This window comes from Sphaeramia orbicularis, chromosome 13 (assembly GCF_902148855.1).
Source record: "Sphaeramia orbicularis chromosome 13, fSphaOr1.1, whole genome shotgun sequence".
NCBI classification, from domain to species: domain Eukaryota; kingdom Metazoa; phylum Chordata; class Actinopteri; order Kurtiformes; family Apogonidae; genus Sphaeramia; species Sphaeramia orbicularis.
In genome coordinates this window covers 44,666,942-44,686,755 of record NC_043969.1, presented here as the reverse complement: position 1 = coordinate 44,686,755, position 19,814 = coordinate 44,666,942, and the positions used below count along the sequence as shown (strand labels likewise).

Genomic DNA, 19,814 nt, shown 5'->3' with positions numbered 1-19,814 from the left:
GTTGCTTCCATCAGGTCGCAGATGCAGTATTCCTAAATGTAGGACCAATAGGATGAGGAATTCTTTGGTTCCGTCAGCCATTGTTCTGCTGAATAATTCTTTGTAATGTTGGTGCTATTGTTTTTAATGGATTATTTATTGTATTTATTGTTGGTTTGTTGTCCGTGTGAAACTGCTGGCTGTAGAACAAATTGCCCCTCGGGGATAATAAAGTTTACCTTGACTTTTACCAACACGAAGTTATAACGTACATATTCCAAAAGAAATCTGATAATGGACTGGAGCGTCTAAACCACGCTTTTCAATTATCACATTTTTTAAGTATGTAAATGTGTCAAATCTGATTATTACAATTATCGGATTACTCCCTGTGATCAGACTTTTACGGTCGTGCAAACAGACTCAGTGTTTTGTAAGTTTGAGATTTAGAGGAGACACTAAAGTCCTATTTTGGTTTTGAACTGAAAACATTTTGGAAACACTGAATGTAAGTTTAGACGGTAACGATCTGAAACAAAAACATAAAAGTGGCATTGTGTTCTTACTTTTAATTCTGCATTTGGACGTGTGTTTAGGAGGGAAAATCTGCATGCAGACAAACACGTAAAAGTGTGTGAAATGTCCCATTTATCGATGCAGTATGGACGCCAGGTGGCATCACCGGCACCAAGACCAAGCACCTGTGTAGAACCGAACTACTTCTCTTCCTGTTCTTTCCTAGCGTACAATACAATCACAAAACAGGAAAAAGAACATGGCGACCCAACGCTCAAAAATTGACAATTTTGTCCGGACAGACAAGGAGGTGGAGTTATTGCTGAACACCACTTTAAGGTCTGTCGCAGGAGAAATAATCCAACATGTTTTCCTGTACTGGTGCGTGCCTGTGATTTAAACTCTACTCAACCCTTTAGACGGTGACGCAAGAGTGGGGTGTTTAAGATTTCCACTTTGGAAGGTGGTTTTACTTCTTTGCGTTTTCAACCCCCAAAAATACAGTTGCCGTCTAAACAAAAAGCACAGCACAAAATATTTTGTCGTTTTCACCAGAGAGTGTTGTCGTGTAAACTGGGCCTAAATCATGGGTCTTTAACTCACACATGATGATGTATGAAGGAATAAAGACGTAAGATCAGGTCAGTCAGAGTCCTGCACAGGTCCACTTTTCCAAACCCACACCCACCTGTACCCGCACAGCTGAGTACGCAACCTGACCCGCTACCTGCATTTTTTTTTTTTTCCAAGTCCAATCCGCACCTGCTTCTACTCGCGTCCATTAGACCTGCAACCCAACCTGACCCATGATTACACACATTGTCAACACAGTAACTCACTTTTAAGGGCTTTACTTTTGGCTAAAACACACGCCATCAATAATCTCTAATGTGTGCTGCTCAGTGCTGTCTGTGGGTGGATGTAAACAGAGGTGAAGCTCACTTCAAAATAAAACAAACAGGCTGTGGATCAACTACGGTCAAATTAGAGGATCATTATTATATGTCCTTAAAAAATTATTTTCATCTATGAATCGTTTTTTTTCCTCACTTCCTTACCCGCTACCCGCCTGGATTTCGTTTAATTTCACCCGTGCCCATACCTGCAAACATTTTTTTTTTTTTTTTTTACTTGTCCCTGCATGTTTTCGGTTCAGGACTCTGAGCCTAAATAAAAATGACGCCATGTTTCTACAATCACTGGACTGATTTTTTTATTCAATAATTTTCTCCAAACATTACACGGAATCTTTCAATGATACAGTATATATACATACACAACAGTGTATTTCTTTATCTAAAAAGAGAGGGCCGTTGGACAATGCAGCTGTGCGTTTCAAGACAGGATCGCATTTTGGACGTTTTGTGTACTGAGGAGATCCACATGGGGGAGTAATGAGTCACCAGTATTCAACAGATGTGAGTGGAGTGCCATCAGTGTTTGCCTTACACTAAAGCTAGTTTAGAGTCGAGTGTGCGGGAGCTGCCTGGTGAGTGGCACGATGACGCTGGAGGATGAGAACGTGGAGAGCAGCGGCGTCTTCCTCCGCAGGAAGCAGTGCAGCAGTGCAAATCAAATGTTACAGCTACATGACTGGAACCAGCTAAATACACCACTAATGGCAAACAGCACCTTGAAGAAGTGTGGAACCGGAGTGGATCCGTTTTCCTGTTTCAGAACGGGCTCGTCGGTGGGTTTAGACTTAACCGGGTCAACTCACACACTGTGGGATGGTTGGAGGGAAACGGACAAACATGCTGCTCTGAACCCATTTCACCACGGGGGTCAAACAGAAGGCCTACGGGCCAAAACCGGACCGCCAAAGGATCCAGTCTGGGCCCGTGGGAGGAATTTAGTGAAATGCAAAAATTACACTGAAGATATTAACAATCATTTTTAGTTCAGGTTCCGCATTCAGAACAATTCAATCTAAAGTGGATCAGACCAGAAAAATAAAAAAACATAATAACCTAGAATTCATGACAACTACAAATTCTTCTCTTTGGTTTAGTATTAAAAAAAGTAAAATTACATGAACATTTTTACATTTAAAAATTATTCTTTCACAAAAAAACCTGAACGAATATGAACCTGAAATGTCTTAAGTGCAATTTTAACCTCATTTCGTTGATGTTCCTCAATTTGTTTTGTACGTTTTATACTTATGTTTATTTTATTCATTTTATTTTTTATATTTCTGTTCATATTTCTCACCTTTTTGACCATTTTTGAAATTACTTATGGGTTATCATATTATTTGACTGCTCCGGCCCACTTGAGAACAAATATGAACAACCTGAAATATCTTAAGAAAAGTGTCATTTTAACAATAATATCCATGTTAGTACATATTTTGTGTGTTTGTAGCTTGTAATGTGCATATGTAAATAAGAAGCCGAGACATAATGTTGTTAAAATTGCACTTATTTATCTTAAGAAATCAGATTTTTTTCATATTGGTTCATGTTATTCACATTTTATAAAGGACAGTGTGAAGATGTAAATGTTTTTCAGAATAATTTTACTTTTTTCACACTAAAACACAGACAAAAGTTAGGAGTTGACATTATATATATGTATTATTATGTTATTATTTTACTGGTCGGATCCACTTCAGATCATATTGGGAGGATGTGGAACTAAAATGAGTTTGACGCCCCCGGTCTGAGCTGTGTACGCAGGCCGACGGTACGACGCCAATGTTTGGAGTCTTGAGTCACTCCTTGTAAAAACTGAACAATCATTATCATCTCAGATCTTTGGTACGTTACAGCCGTCTGATCCCGTCTGCGGTCAAATATCTAAAACCGAGCAGCTCCAGGAGGCTCTCAGGGTTGTTTTAGCCACTGATGGAGCGTTGGAAACCACTGAAAACAGGGGGCGGGGTTTGTTTTTTTTTCCCCAGTTTTAACCAATGATACCAAAGTAGGGACCCGGTGAAGAGCCGGGCTGGTCTAAGTGATCGCTATCCGCTAACAGCTAGTGGTCGTTTGTCACAGACAGCGACCCCTTAGACGAAGCCTGATGGAGAGCATGTCCAAGCGCTGGAAGGAGTGAGGTGGCCGGGATGGTTGGGGTCAGATGGGAGGTGGTCAGTGTCGCAGACAGACCGCCGTGGCCTCTACATCATCCCCAACTGCATTAGCGTGTTAGCGTACGCCATGGGCTTGACATTCGGATGAGGCTGAAAACAAAAGGAAAGGAGACATAATTAGAGAAAAAACATCAACCTGATGAGTTCATAACCTCCTCTGAAGGCACTTACAGGGTGGGGAAGCAAAATTTACAATATTTTGAGGCAGGGATTGAAAGACAGTGTATGACCAATTAGTTTATTGAAAGTCATGAGAATTTATTTGCCACAAGAAAATGGACATAATAGAAAATGTTTTTATTCTATGTGTCCTCCTTCTTTCTCAATAACTGCCTTCACACGCTTCCTGAAACTTGCGCAAGTGTTCCTCAAATATTCAGGTGACAACTTCTCCCATTCTTCTTTAATAGTATCTTTAAGAAAGTCGACATTGCTGTGTGATGTTCTATTGGTAGCATGTTCTAAAACGCCCCAAATAGCAGAATCCAGAGGGTTTAGATCTGGGCTAGAAGGCGGCCATAAACATGATTCCCAAAAATTGCTAAAGTTGGATTTGTTGCTGTTGTCAACAAGTGTTTTGGTGTTCTTGTGTAAGATTTTAACTTCAAATCATATTTTACTGCATTTCTAACGGTCTTGCTGTCTACCTCAAGTTCAATTGCCATTTTTCTCATGGATTTGGTTGGATCCTTTAGGATTTTGGATTTGAGAGCTTTATTAAAAGCTTTGGTACGTTTTTTGTTGCTTCCTCCACTTCCAGACTTTCTCGTAATAGTTTTGCTCATAGTCATTCTCTTCTTTCCATTATAAACAGTCTTTATGGACACTCCAACTATTTCTGAAATCTCCTTTGGTGTGACGAGTGCATTCAGCAAATCACACACTCTTTGACGTTTGCTTTCCTGATTACTCATATGGGCAAAAGTTTCTGAAAAGGTATGGATAATAGTGTTAGGTATGATTATGACATCAATATATGTTTGGTTTCAAAACAATTGGCGTAGTGCCTGCTGAGAAAAAACAACTAAATGTTCATTGTAAATTTTGCTTCCCCACCCTGTACATTAGTAATTTTATAATATTTTACAAATAAGAGCCCTTTTAAAATCATGAAATAGATTTGTTAATACACTATATGGACAAAAGTATCGGGACAAGTTGAATTCAGGTGTTTCTGGGGTACAAAACAATAACGACAAATATTATAATATAGTTTTAAATTGTGATAAATATCATTGCATTGTTAGTTCAGTTTAAATTATCTTTGCTTGTTATCTTTTAACTTAATTTCTCTCAACATAGATTCAGTTTTTTTTAATCCATGACTATGATTTTAAATGTTCTACCTGTAAATTTCTCAAAGATTTTTCATGCTCTGACTGTAAGTAATAATTTCCTGCCACAACTAATCATCTATTTTCTTCACATCTCACTTAGGAAGAAAAATATCCCATTAAACTTTAATGAAATATTGATGTTTTTATCTCAAATCAGCATGAACAGGACATCTTACAGCTGTAGACATGATGTGTCCCAATAGTTTTGTCCATATAGTTTATAAACATCAATATTTCCTTCAGGTTTAATGGGAGATTTTTCTTCCTAAGTGCAGGGTTCATACACATTTTTCAAATTCAAATGGTTTTGCAGCACAGCACCTTATCGCTGAGGTTAAATACATATCTACAGGAATACATATACTCATGATTATTTTTTTTCACTTTTTATCATCATGATATACATTGTATTATGCTACAAACATCTAAAATTGTGTCTCATAATCACAAAAAGTTTAGAAATTAAATTAAATTATCCAAAAAAAAAAAAAAAAAAAGGGAAGCCACTCGGCGTTCTTCAGGCACACTCACATCGAGACAAAGATTGAGATAAAAAATGTACCTGGAGTTGACCTGAGAACACCTGCTAATCCTCTTTTTTGACATAAAGTTTTATTTTTCAAAATGTATCACCTCTCTGTGAGTAGTTTTGGCTTGAGTTAATATTAACGATAAATAAATAAACCACAGAGTTACAACTGCAAGCACTTAAACTAAAATTCAAGCCCTTTTCAGGCATTATAAACACAACATTGAAATTCAAGCATTTTCAAGGATTTCAAGCACCCGTACGAGATGTGAAAAAAGTAGATGGTTAGTTGTGGCAGAAACATCATTATTTACAGTCAGAGCATGAAAAATATTGTAGAAATTTAGAGGTAGAACATTTAAAATCAGTCATGGATAGAAAACAAAATCAATGTTGAGAAAAATTATGTTAAAAGTTAAGAAGCAAAGATAAGAATTCAAGCAAAACTAACCAATGCAATCATATTTATCCCAAAATAAAACTATATTATGTCATTTGTCATTATTGTTTTGTATCCCAGACCCGTTAGAAAAGAAACACCTGAATTCAACATGTCCCAATACTTTTGTCCATATAGTGAATCTGGTCTCGTGGGTTTCACACCACATGACTGACCTGATGCCCCAGACTAAATAAATATTCAGCTCAGATCATTCTAAAGACGTTCCCCTCTGTGTTTCCATTAGTCTTAGTATTCATCACATACACAGACTGGATACTGACCACAGCAGTGAACTGGTGAAATTCTGGCTTAAGATCAGATCCCCTGAGGTGGATATAAGCTCCTTTGTTTCCCATCTGATCACTAGAGGGAGAGGAAAAGGAAAGGGTTACAGTGACAGTGAGTAGCCATGGTAACAGCGGACTCCGCCCATGGGCCGGTGTGAGTACGTACCAGTAGTTGGGTGCTGAGAACACGGTGATGCACTTCCCTGAGTGAGTGACCTCGTAGCCCTCAGCTTTGACCTCATGACTCCGCACGATGAAGTCCAGCTTGTTCTGTTCCAGGAAGCGCTCCGTCACGTCCGGCCCGAACTGACAGCTCACGCCCCGTTTACTGATCGACCGGCCGTTCTGTGGTGGGAAAAGGGGCGGAGTCAAATACAGATCAGAACAGAAGCAGAGACATAAACCGGTGGATGTTGCGCAGATAATCAGGGTTAAAAGACTTTTCAAAGGTCAATTATATGATTTCTGTTCAGTATTTGGTGAGAAGATAAAACAGAAACAAGATTTACATCAGTGCTCCTACTCACACTAGTGTATGAATTTGAGTATGCATTATAGAAAAGCGCTATATAAATCTAATTCATTATTATAACATTCCATGACTTTTGCAAATCTTTCGACTATTTTCTTCATATTCTGACTGTGAGAATGCTGTATGATGAGTGGCAGTGGGTCGGTGAACACTAACCTGGGGTTGTGGATCTGACCAGAGAAGGTCACACATAGGACCTGTGAAGGTAAGACCAGAATAAAGCATTAAAACATGCGCTTTCCATCATCGACAGACTGGTTTATACTGGACAGTTTGAACAGGTGAAGGCTGACCTGAGTCTGGAGGCTGTCTGTTCCTGTCAATCTTCCTGAGATCGTCCAATGTGACTCCGTCTTCACTGAACAGTCCACCGTGCATTATCTGAGACCAGAGACCAGGGTCACAATAACAGGGTCAACACACATTTTAACATTAAACATCTGGCATGTGATATTATCAGGGCTTGACACTGGCACTGGTCCAATGGTCCAACCCAGTTTTTACAGCCTGGCCCATTTGGGCAACAAGAAACCATACCAGTGGTCACAAACAGGCGGACCGGGTCAGGACCCAGAAGTCATCCCATATGGACCCGGACCTACAGCCAGTGGTGGAGCGCTTCTATTTTAACCAGCATGGCTTACGGTAGAGTAAAGTAGATGAGGTTACGCACAGACCAGTTGCATGCATACAGAGCCATCCCATGTGATACCACTCAGTAAAAGCAGTAAACTGTGGCTGACAGTGCACTAGATGAGAGAGTTAGAGGCAATAGCAATATTCCTTTATATGCAAATACTTAAAGTATTTCTTGTTTAAGATTATGGGTTCTTATGATTCTTTTTAAAAGAAAATTTTCACCGTGGTATCGACTTTGGTATCAAGAATTGTGTAATTTTAGTGGTATTGGTATTGATTCCTGAATTTTTGGTATTGTGACATCCCTACACAGAAGAAGCAGAATTTCTAAAATGACTACTGGTTTCTTTTGTTTCCCTTCCATCTGGTCACTTTCTGATGCTTTGGTCAATAAATCCCCCTGTTGATTGGTGTAAATAAATACAGTTCATATCTCTGCACTCCAATACATTGGTATCTTCTCAGATCTTTATTCTAAACACTGATGATAATTTTAAGTTTTTGTTTTTTTTTCAACAATTGCAAATAGAAATACTACACATTTCTCCTTTAAAAGCACCAATCAAACCTAAAACACTAGAAAATTAAGCGGAAATAGTGATGTAACATTACATTTCTGCTTCACTCTGATGTCTCTATGCAGCTGAATGGAAATGATCATGCAAAATAATTGTGGTTAGCCCTAATAATTACAACAAGGCAGTCATGTAATAAGAATGACCAGCCAACTGGAGGATATACAAACCCCCAAAAAGCATAAATGAGCTGAAATGAGACTTTAATGGATGGGTGAGTGATCATGGATGATTATTTGTGTAACATTAGATCCCTTCAGCTCAGATTTGTAACCACTCACCAATACTTTGTTGTTGATGCACTGTGCAAGAGGCAGCCACTGGAAGACCTCGCTGAACAGCTGGAACATCTGGGCTGTGTACTTGGCTTTAACCTCCCCTTCGAACCCGTACATCTGGTTCATGTTGTCCGTCTCGTGGTTACCTGCGGGTCGACACAGTTGTCATTGTTACGGTCATAAACATTCATCCGCAGACTCTGTAAAATGGTGCGATAGAGCTCTCACCTCTGAGCAAGTGGAAGTTGTCAGGGAAGAGGAGCTTGAAGCCGAAGAGCGTGAGAATGACCTCGAGGGAGAAAGAGCCGCGATCCACGAAGTCACCGTTGAAAAGCTGAAGGCAGCGGTTAAGGAATTCTATGCTGCTATAACGACAAACTTTACTTCAAACAGAAGTAGGAATAAAATATAAAGGTGAACAAAAGGCAAAAAGAAATAAATTTAACTGGAACACTCAGAATATTGAAGGCAATAAGTTAATAAAAAAAAAAAAAAAAACAGTAACACAATCTACAACTATTTCATTGAGGCTCTTTAATAACAGTGTGTCTGAAATGAAGGTGGAAGAAGATGAGCTTATACTGTACTCCTGCAATTTTACATGACTTAGTAAAAATAAATTATACAGTCCATAAGAAATAGGATGTCTGGAGAGAGCATGTTCTATCAAGAATCAATGACAAGTTGAATTTGCGAGGTTGTCAGGTTCTGTATCCTGTGGTGTTGATGAAGGAGATCAATCTCCCAAAAGCAGTGGGTGGTACTTTCACTGGAGAACTCAACTAATTAAATCAAAGTTCATATATGACTTCCTATCAGTGCTCAATAGGAACTATATTGATATCTCTAACCATTTCCATGTTATAAGCATCAAAATATGGACCATTACAAGTAAAGGCAAATTTCTAATATTTCAAAAATTCATTAAAAAGTAAAACATAACGTACTGTGCGCTTTTAATACCCTCTGGCCAAATATAGTGGAAGATTCTGTTGAAAGTTACTGCCCTATAATTTAGATTAGACTGTCTTTGTGTAAAACTTATTACACGTATATTTACGCTGAAGTACTCAGATATTATAACTGCACGTCTGTTTCAAGCAAACATATCACCCCAAAAAAGGGGTCATGTCTCCATTTGACCTTGAAAAAGCAGGTGACATATGTTCAACAGGCTTCTGCTCCATGCCAAGACGCATCCACTGTATAAATTTGGAGCAAATATCTCAAAGCATTCTTCAGATAATGCGATTAAGTAATTGAATAAACAGACGGACAGACAGACGACAAAACGATTACAATACCCCTTCGGCCACAGGTTGGCCAAGGGGTATTGTAATCGTTTTGTCATAGAAATAAAAATATATCAAAACTGCGAACAAACTTTGTAGACATTGTTCCAAGGAAGATACTTATAAAGTTTTAAACGAATCCCACCAGTAATTTCATCGGAGAAGGATTTGAAGACAAAGACAATTTATCAAAAGACTGTGCTGAAGTTTGCATAATGAAGAAGTAGTTTAAAGATAAACTGGCAGAAATGAGGATGAATACACTGAACAAACTACAGAGTAAAGGATACATAGGGGTTGGTCTCTGAAGGTAAGCCATTCAACTTGAAGATGTTGAGGAGATCGTAGTATTGCCCGTGGGTGTCACCACAAATAGTTATTTTTTCTGACTGTGGAAAAGAGACAAAGTGTTAACAAGTCCAACCACTATTGATAACACCTCATTTTAGTTATAATTATAAACCATGTGTTTATGTAATTTTATGATTTTTTTTTTTTACTTTGTATTAAAGTTAAAAGTGGTTAATTATATCAATAGTAACAGTATTATAACAGTAGTAAAACTAGTAAAGTTAGAAATAAAGAAGAGGGTTTGTGTTTGTACCATGATGAATGAAAACAGATGCACATTCGCTTTTAAATATGTACTAAATTAGCCAAGTTCTCACCTCTTTTAGCGTGATTTCCACAAGACTTGGTAGCTTTGATAGAACGTCTTTAACTTGTACCAAAATCTGAAAGAAAATCAAAGTGAAATTCATTATTTGTTTGTCTAGTTTCATGTCCTTTAAAGGCTCCATATGTAAATAGAAGATTTGCATGTGGGTGTGTCACGTTTGCACTAGGATATGGTGGTTTGTTATGTGACTTGGTTGCTTACAGGGTGGGGAAGCAAAATTTCCAATGAACATTTAGTTGTTTTTTCTCAGCCGGCACTACATCAATTGTTTTGAAACCAAACATATATTGATGTCATAATCATACCTAACACTATTATCCATACCTTTTCAGAAACTTTTGCCCATATGAGTAATCAGGAAAGCAAACGTCAAAGAGTGTGTGATTTGCTGAATGCACTCGTCACACCAAAGGAGATTTCAAAAATAGTTGGAGTGTCCATAAAGACTGTTTATAATGGAAAGAAGAGAATGACTATGAGCAAAACTATTACGAGAAAGTCTGGAAGTGGAGGAAGCAACAAAAAACGTACCAAAGCTTTTATTAAAGCTCTCAAATCCAAAATCCTAAAGGATCCAACCAAATCCATGAGAAAAATGGTAATTGAACTTGAGGTAGACAACAAGACCGTTAGAGTGTCCATAAAGACTGTTTATAATGTAAAGAAGAGAATGACTATGAGCAAAACTATTAGGAGAAAGTCTGGAAGATACTATTAAAGAAAAATGGGAGAAGCTGTCACCCGAATATTTGAGGAACACTTGCGCAAGTTTCAGGAAGCGTGTGAAGGCAGTTATTGAGAAAGAAGGAGGACACATAGAATAAAAACATTTTCTATTATGTCAATTTTCTTGTGGCAAATAAATTCTCATGACTTTCAATAAACTAATTGGTCATACACTGTCTTTCAATCCCTGCCTCAAAATATTGTAAATTTTGCTTCCCCACCCTGTAAATCCATGATCACAGCTTGTACACAGATTCATGTCAAGGATGTGGATTGTCGATCTTGTAAAAATACTCCTAAAGTTCTTAAATAACTCTTTTCCGTTCCTCTACAACAGTAACACTGGCTAATATTAATTTATAAAAGCCTTCACCAAATGTTAACAAATGACCAGCTCGAAACACAAAACTAGACTCCATTTCAGGACACAAACATATGCTAATGACACACAATGACTGTTAATGAGTCTATTACACATAGACTTTACATAAAGATGGATGTACAGACCCCTGTCACATACTGAATGTGATCGTTTACTGGGAATAAATAGAATATTTACCACCGAGGGTATGTATTCCCACTGCACATACTGTATATACTGAGCAGCTGGTTGTCATAGAAACACAGCACAAACTACTGTGACATCATGTTCAGTGTGGGTGCAGCTACAAGCAAGGACACATTAGAAAAAGACAACACAGGCCAGAGTTTACAGAGTGGCTTAAACTCATGACACAGACTGCTGCCTTTGAAACTACGATTGCAAGGGTGGATAAGGTTTGAAATAAAAGTTGTCAAATATGGTTAGCGTTTACGGCTCATATTATAGGGGCAACATCTTAGAGAAGGTACAGGAGGGGGGTTAGTGGACAATATGTGTGTATGTTTGTGTTTATGTACATGCTGTACGTGTATGTATACATGTGTATAAGAATTGTGGGGGTGCTGGGGGGGGCGTTGCAGCTGCCTTTTTAAGTTACTGGTTGTTTTGGGTTTTTCTTCCTTTTTGTCTTTGTTTTCACTGTTTTTTCCTTTTTGTAAATGACTGAAAATATGAAAAAAAAACAATAAAAACTTAAATGACAAAAAATGAGAGAAAATGACAACATGCAAAAATAAGTTGTAATTTCCCAAATGTTTCCATTATATTAATATTTTTTCAGGTGAGAATATACTCTTTATTCTGTGACTGATTTCTCAAATAGAACCTAGTTGAAATCTTGCTCAGGTATTCTCGAAGATTTCATTCTAGCTCTGCTTGTTCTTCTGCATTTACACATGACACACGAATTGTGACGAAATCACACTTCTGGATCGGCCAATGTGTGATCTGCATGATTTTAATTCAGTCTGGTGTTTTATCTCATTTGGAACCTCACTGAAGGCAACACTAGACTTTCTATGTGACCTGGTGGCCCCCATTCTCACACAGTAGAAACATTAAAAAAAAAAAAAAAAAGCTGTGAATTTGCGAAGTTGTGCTGATACTATCAGTGGACAAGAGGCATTTACTGTGCATTTCGATAAATGTAAATGACAGAGAAATTATTGTGCCAAACGAAAAAGTACACATCCAATAAAATTTTCCCAAAGGTGGTTTCTGACTTGAGACATGTCAGTATGTTTTCTTATTTTTGAAAGTTATTAGGTGGAAAAATGCAGCTTTAATGAACATTTTCTCTCAAGACTGTGTTAGATATGTAAAAGGAAATTAAATCAGGCAGCTGGACGGTGGGCGGACGTCATGTTCATGTCTCTACACACAGTTTTGCTGCAGAGTCTGTTGGAGACGCAACATGTGAATTTCCAGAATGACAGGAAACAGCATTGCATCGTCCATCTGTACATACAGTCTAAGCCTTAGACTCAAAGGTATTGGACCTAAACAGCTCTATATACCTGATAAGCACACTTTCTGTGCAGTTTCTTCTGGTCTTGGAACCAATCCATCATCTCCTTCATGAACGTCAATGTGACCTTCCCATCTTCGAGTTTGGGGCCCACGTAGTCATCCTCAATCGCTGCAATAAAAGCCATTTTATTTTCAGATCAAAGATAAGACGCACAGAATGGATCAGATGAGTCACACAATGCATTTTGTGGTCATTAGATCTTGCTTCACAAGCACAAACTTGATATCTGCAGAGAATATTATACATGTACTATCAAGCTTCATCAATACGGTACATTTTAAACCATGTCCTCGAGTACATCTGCCTCAGTAGATACTAGATGAATGAGTATCGTTAAAAATGAATATGTCTCTGAGAAGCATCATTTGGTGTTTAACAAACTGTAAAGATGAGCCATGACTACATCGCTATAGTCTGGCATTTGTTATGTGTATGTACAATAACACAACTTACTCATATTTTCAATATCCAGAGAATCAACAACAGATTTCTTCGTCTCATCGCTGGCGATCGCTCTCTCAAAAGCCTTCTGTTTTACAATCTTACTACATTCCTGATACTTCATCGTTGCATCCTTGTCGTTTGGTCGAACCCTCACTACCTGTCATCAGAAGAGGAAAACAGCACAGTAATTAAAACTGGTAAATCATTGACTGGCATCAAGGTAGGAAAGAAAAAAATATCACCAAAGCCACAGAAAACTGAAACTAAATGTAACAAATACATGTGGGTGCTGCTATGAAACTGGTCCTAAAAACAGGACATGGGGCTAAAAATTCAAACCAGATGTAGACTAACGTTGTGAAACAAGTTTGGAAGCACTTTGGGTCTACTTTAAAAATAAATATTTACTGAGATAAAACATATTTTTTGTATTATTTTTATACAAAAATCAGCATGTAACACAGTAAAAAGGACACAAAAATTCTGCGCTACTAGTTTTTTGAATATCTCTTTATTCTCTCACACGTACATTTTGGGAATCGATCTAATTATGCAAGATAGAGTGTTTCACAAAAATGACCACTGTTGCAAAATCACTCACAATTAATTTGTGTTTAAATGGGCGGGTTCTGTATGTAATGTGAGTGGACACGATGGGTTACGTGTGAAATCTGGAATGAGACTGAGATTCATGAAAAACCGGCATGTCTGGATTAGGAAAAACCACTAGAATCGACACATTTAACACAGTGTCTTTATTTATAGAGGTATATAAGACCATTTACAGCCATGTTATCCAGATCAAATGCACTGACACCAAGGTAGCTTTAATTATCCTTATTTTGGTCCTATTTTTGACCTCAATATTTTATTAAAAATCCATTAATTTTGGGATGGCTCAGAGTAAGAGTATATTTTTTTTGCATTTGTCTGAGGTCATCATTAACCCTTTCATGCATAGCGGTCACTACAGTGGACAGATATTCTCCAGCTGTGCTCATGTATATTCATGGGTTTAGTTGTTTTAATTCCATGTCCCCCTGAGACCCAGCAATGCATTTTTGTCCTCTGTAGGGGACTAAAGTTTGACAGTTTTCTTTTTTTTTTTTTTAAATGCAGTGCATTGCAAAGGACATTCCATTAAAAAAATAAATAAATGAAAATTATTTTAAAAATGTATCTGAAAAAACTTGCATTTTGCAGTTTCCAATCAAGATGACTGTTTAATGTAAAAAAGCTAAAGATTTTAACCTTACCGGATCTCAACCAACACAGTGGACGCTCATGCATCATCTACACTGATATTCAGATCATTACTTTAACAGCTCATTTTCTCAAACATTTTTTTTTTTTTTTTTTATGTATTATCTCCATGAAATGAGTAAAAACTAGTATTAGAGTATGACAAAATGTGAGAAAACATCAGATTAGCTGCATTAAAAATGTTTTTATTTCATAGTTTTCACACAATATATCACTTTATGATGATGGGTTTTAAATATATGTGTCTTTGCTTCAAAAATTTAACGCATGGTGTCCAGCTGAGTGGACATTTTTGTAACTCGAAACATGAAAAATAGATTCATAAAAAAATTCAATTGCATTGTGTTTTTCATGCCGAAACAGGAATAAAAACACTCAGGAAAAAAATCTTGATTAAGGTTCTCATAATTCATGCATGAAAGGGTTAAGTACATCCTGGGGGGGGGGTGTGTGTGGGGGGGGGTGTCTAAATTTGTCTTTTATTATTGGGTATAAAAAGCTGGAAAAGTGCCAGGTACCAAAATTAACCCAGTTTCATAGAAGTACCCATATAGGGATGACATTTCATCAACTAATTCATGCTGGATAAAAAAGAATTTGATCACATACACTTTTAATATACTCATGTTGAACATTTCAGAATCCTATAAATGTTCCAACTTCTCTGCTAATCTAGGATTATCTCTCATTTTCTGTCATCATGGTGGTCGGCGCTGTTGGTGCAGTCAATTACTTGCACTATAGTTGAGGTCTTTGTCGATACAACCCTAGTATATTTATACCGCATATTAAGACGGCAGCACAACCAACAATGGATACAAATTTAGCTGTGGTATGAGAGCATTCAAACTGGATCTACTAGGCATCATGACTGGATAAAAGGATAATCCCTTCTTTGGGCTGTTAAAGCAACATGACGAGCCTAACGCATTGTGACAGATCAACAGATGGAACCCGAGAACCTTGTGGTGCTAAGAGAAAGAAAAAGGGGAAACATTCAGCTCTGTCGGCTACATTACACCTTTTACTGCATTTTACAGGGTTTTCCTTGGGATTCAGAGAGGCTGAAAAATAACTCTTATTTTTCATCATATTTTCAAGACAAAATTGGAAATACTCAGTGTACTTACAAAGTTAGGAACAAGATCTTGGCTGTAGCTTGTTTTTGAAGCGTTGGGGTGACCATATGCATATTTATTTCTCAAGCAAATAGTTGTTTATTAAATTGCAGACCTAAGTAGCAAGTATTTAATTTGATCTACCTTTGCATGTGAAATGCCTTTCACTCCTTTGAGCAGAAAATTGATTTATTGCATAATTGTCTAAGATTGGAATTGAAACTAAATTACTTAGTTTATGCCTGTGAAAGCCAATGAGCTGTTATTTGTCGCTTTAATACAATAATGCCTATTCTGTGTACTCTCTCGTGGTAGTCATTATAACTACAGACAATTTCCCACTTTAGTATCAATAAAGTCTATCTACATCAAACAGTCACTTTTACATCAAGCATTTGTTAAAAATTCTGAGCAAAACCAAAAAGTCTGACAACTGAAAAGTCACTTGATTACATCTGATCCTCTGATTGACTTTAATCTGTTTTAGGTGATGCTTGATATTTCTAAGCAGTTCTTACCGTCTCATAGTCCTTAAGCGCAGCCTTAAACTTTCCCAGTGCCATGTTGGACGTGGCACGGCGGTAATATCCTTTAATGTAGTTCTTGTCTATCTCCAGGGCCTTCGTAGCATCAGCCAGGGCGTAGCCATAGCACTCTGTGCGCAGGTACGCCAGGCTCCGGTTGCTGTAGTAGATGGCATTGGATGGATTGAGCTCCAGGGCCTCTGTGTAGTACTTGATTGCATTTTCATAGTCTTTCTCTGCAAAAAAACAAAAACAAAAAAAGGTTATGGATGGTTAAATAGCGCATGCAATCATCAGTAGTGTATTTAGAAAATCAAGAGCATGTGGATGTCCATTAAAGTTCAGTGTTGGTCTGTTGTATTTTCTGTTGTGGTACTTTTCATTTTAACTAAATTTTCAGGATAAGTTGTAATACTCCTGTAAAACCCAAAATTAGAAAAGACTTGATTGTCATGAGACGGTCAATGAAATTAGGGTACTCAGAACAATACAGTGTGCAAATTTACGGTATAAGAACATGAATAAACTATTGTGACAAAACCGAAAAAATATAAAGCATAAAATAGACAACGTGCAAGTTAGAAAATTAAAAGGTGCATTTAACTAGAGCTGATTACTCTGTGAAAGTGATATAGTAACAGTTTAAGTGTTGAATTGCACCGTAGATGTAGTGTTGCTACTGGAGAACAGGAATTGTCCTTATAGCAGCATGTCAGTAATTTCCCCAGGAGTATACAGAAAGTCCCTGAGTGTGAGTGGAACGGCCTTGTGGTGTAATTAATGTTGATTATTCTTTTAATGAACTTCCTGCACAGTGAGGTTTGGGATTTCCACATAAGAGGCTCCTCATGTGGACATTAACAGGCTTAACAGCATGAGGAGTCAGAGCAGACGCATGACTTAGCATGAGGAGATCTACTATATAACAGGGTAAAGAAGATCAGATATGTTCTACACTGATATCTTGGTTTCAATTTCACTTCCCACACAGTTTACTTCTCTGAACCAGTTTCCTGTTTTGACAAAAAGTCAAAATACTCACACAAATCAGTTATTTTTCAGCTCATTTTCAATTTTTAGACTCAAAGCAGTTCAACAGTATAAAAATGTTTTAACTATGTCCCTGTTTTGAAATTATCAGTTAACATAATACATTATTAAAATGTGTAGAAGCTGTTGATAAGCTGAGATTTACTCCCTTAATGTTGAAAGTACTGAAACAATACCAGGAATTTTGCAATACTTGGTAGTCCAGTCTCTTGGCAATCACACCCAAGCTGTAAAAGTCTGGTATTCTGTCCTGAGGCATAAGGTCTAAAGTTTACACGCAGAAACTCACAAGAAAGAAATGACTTATCCTGATACGAAACCTCTTATATTGGTGTCAAATATGTTAAGTTACACTTCTAATGATAATGACTACTGATACTACCAATACTGCTGCTAATATAATAACAAAAATAAGAGGAAGCCAGCTTTTTTTTTTATATAGAAGGCTACATTTAAAAACGGAGTTATTTACAATTAGAAAAAAAAAACATATAGTTAGTTAGTAGTTCCATGTGTCTCCCCCCACTTCCCCCCCTTCTCCCCTCTCTCTTTAACCCCAACTGGTCAAGGCAGACATCCATCCTCCAGGAGTCAGGGTCCGCTCCAGGTTTCTGCCTGTTCAAAGGAAGTTTTTCCTTCCACTGACACCAGTCACAAGTGTTTACTCCTGGAGGATTCTGTTGGTTCTATAAATCGGCTTGAGAGTCTGGTTTCGACCACCTCTATATGTAAAGCGTCATGATATAAGATAGATAGATAGATAGATAGATAGATAGATAGATAGATAGATAGATAGATAGATAGATAGATAGAGCCAAAAACATGATTAAATACGTGAATAAATGACCATGAGATGGCCATAAAATTAAACTGAGATTTTAGAAGAGATCTCAAGTGTATCTTTGTCCCATTCTGAGTCTAGTTCCACCAACTACATGATTTTGTAAAGTTCTTAAAAATCAGCAAACATTTGAGATGTAGAACTGAAACAGAAGTAGTTATTAACCTGTTGCTGCTACTTTCAATATGGCTTCTCATTAGCTTGTCATGTCATGTCCACAGTCACAGATGACCATAAAAATAACATATCAACCAACACCTCAAGTTTTATCTTGCCTTCAAAGTCTCTTCTAACCAGATGGATAAAAAACTGAACCCATCTGGAGTGTGAAAAACATGGTGATATCACTTTTTCTAAGTGACGGGAAATGACGCATTTGGCTCGTTAGAGGCGACATGAAATATCAATTGAAATTTATATTTTTTGTGATCCATATTGGATTATTTTTATCCGGTTGGGTAAAGAAGTACTTCAGGTTTTTTTTTTTTTTGGAATATCATCTGAGGGAAATATGTGTTGTGAATCGTCCTGCTAGACCTTTGTAAGGTCGTGCTATTTGTTGATTTCTCAGTTATCCACAACTTGGCTGCTGTCACTGAGGTTATTTGTACACGGGTTAGCTTTTATTGGTATATGCCATCACATCTCTGTAACAGGGCAATGGTGTCTTTTTAAATAGCTTAAAGAAATCAATACTGAGCTGAACACTAATCTGCCTTGCTCACATGCGCCCGCTGGCTAACAGAATATTCTAGGAGCTCAGTAAAAACTGCACGCTTAAACCGGCTAGCAAACAGGCTGGATGTAAACAATTAGAGGGACGATGATATACCACGAGAATGACACGATTAAAACAAAAAGGAAACACTATTTGTAACGAAATTAGCTGTGCACCATATACGACACGCGTGACGGCATGGGCTGATGCTGCAGGCGGCGTATAGGCTGCTAACTGGCGTTAGCTATCCGTGCTAACTGCTGTTTCAGTTCATCGTAGTGTGATCCAATGAATGGGGTTTAAAGCTAGCATGCTGCCGGAGCAGTGTTAGCCTAGCTTCACATTAGCTCCCGGCTCCGGTTGTAGGGTATAGCAGCGCCGTGATAACGCCTCCATGGACACACCTTTGTCTGTTATAAAATTCTGTTATAACCCAGTGTGGTGACAGTAATGGCAAATTACCTTTAAAGTACTTATTCGCCTTCTCCTTGAGTAGCTCAGCATCATTACCTCCCTCCGCCATCTTCTTGTCACTGCCGTATTCCGACAGGCGCGCCATTGACTCGACTGTCGTAAAGGTCGCAAATATTATGCGCTTGAAACGACATTTATTTTAAATAAAGACAATTAAAGAATACTCACAGGGAGCTTTAACAAAGATGAAACATAAGTTTTTAATTCTAAATCTAGTTAAAACTGAAAGCAACATTTTTTTAAATCTGCATTAATAAATTCAAGTCAGTTCAGTTAATTCGAAAATCAGGAAAATCCCTCGTCCAGGACAGATAAAGTTATAGAAGTTGTGTATGCAGACAGTTGGATGGAATATATTCTTTCATAATTGTGATGATACCAGCAAGTTTGAATATGTGCTAAAATTGTAGAAACTGATGTGTTTAATGGTGTAATTTTATTTATTAAATATTAAGTTTAGTCAGTTCTTTAACTAACTCTAACTAAACATGAATAAAAGATGCTCAGCAGTTATAGACTTATGTAGGTATAAAAGTGTCAATTTGGGCTTAATAATATATTGAA

At 37.5% G+C, this 19,814-nt stretch overlaps 1 protein-coding gene across 1 annotated transcript; it reads right to left on the bottom strand.

Annotated features, from left to right (window-relative positions):
• Window positions 1-3,380: 3,380 nt before the first annotated feature.
• Window positions 3,381-19,338, bottom strand: ppp5c (protein phosphatase 5, catalytic subunit). Its single transcript, XM_030152854.1, has 13 exons — window positions 19,239-19,338; window positions 16,162-16,403; window positions 13,272-13,419; window positions 12,805-12,926; window positions 10,169-10,234; window positions 9,791-9,889; window positions 8,437-8,542; window positions 8,212-8,354; window positions 7,010-7,097; window positions 6,873-6,913; window positions 6,351-6,529; window positions 6,179-6,260; window positions 3,381-3,679 (listed from the first exon to the last, which is right to left on the bottom strand). Exons 1-13 carry the CDS (start codon window positions 19,333-19,335, stop codon window positions 3,617-3,619), a joined length of 1,476 nt encoding a protein of 491 aa, XP_030008714.1. The 5' UTR covers window positions 19,336-19,338; the 3' UTR covers window positions 3,381-3,616.
• Window positions 19,339-19,814: the final 476 nt, after the last annotated feature.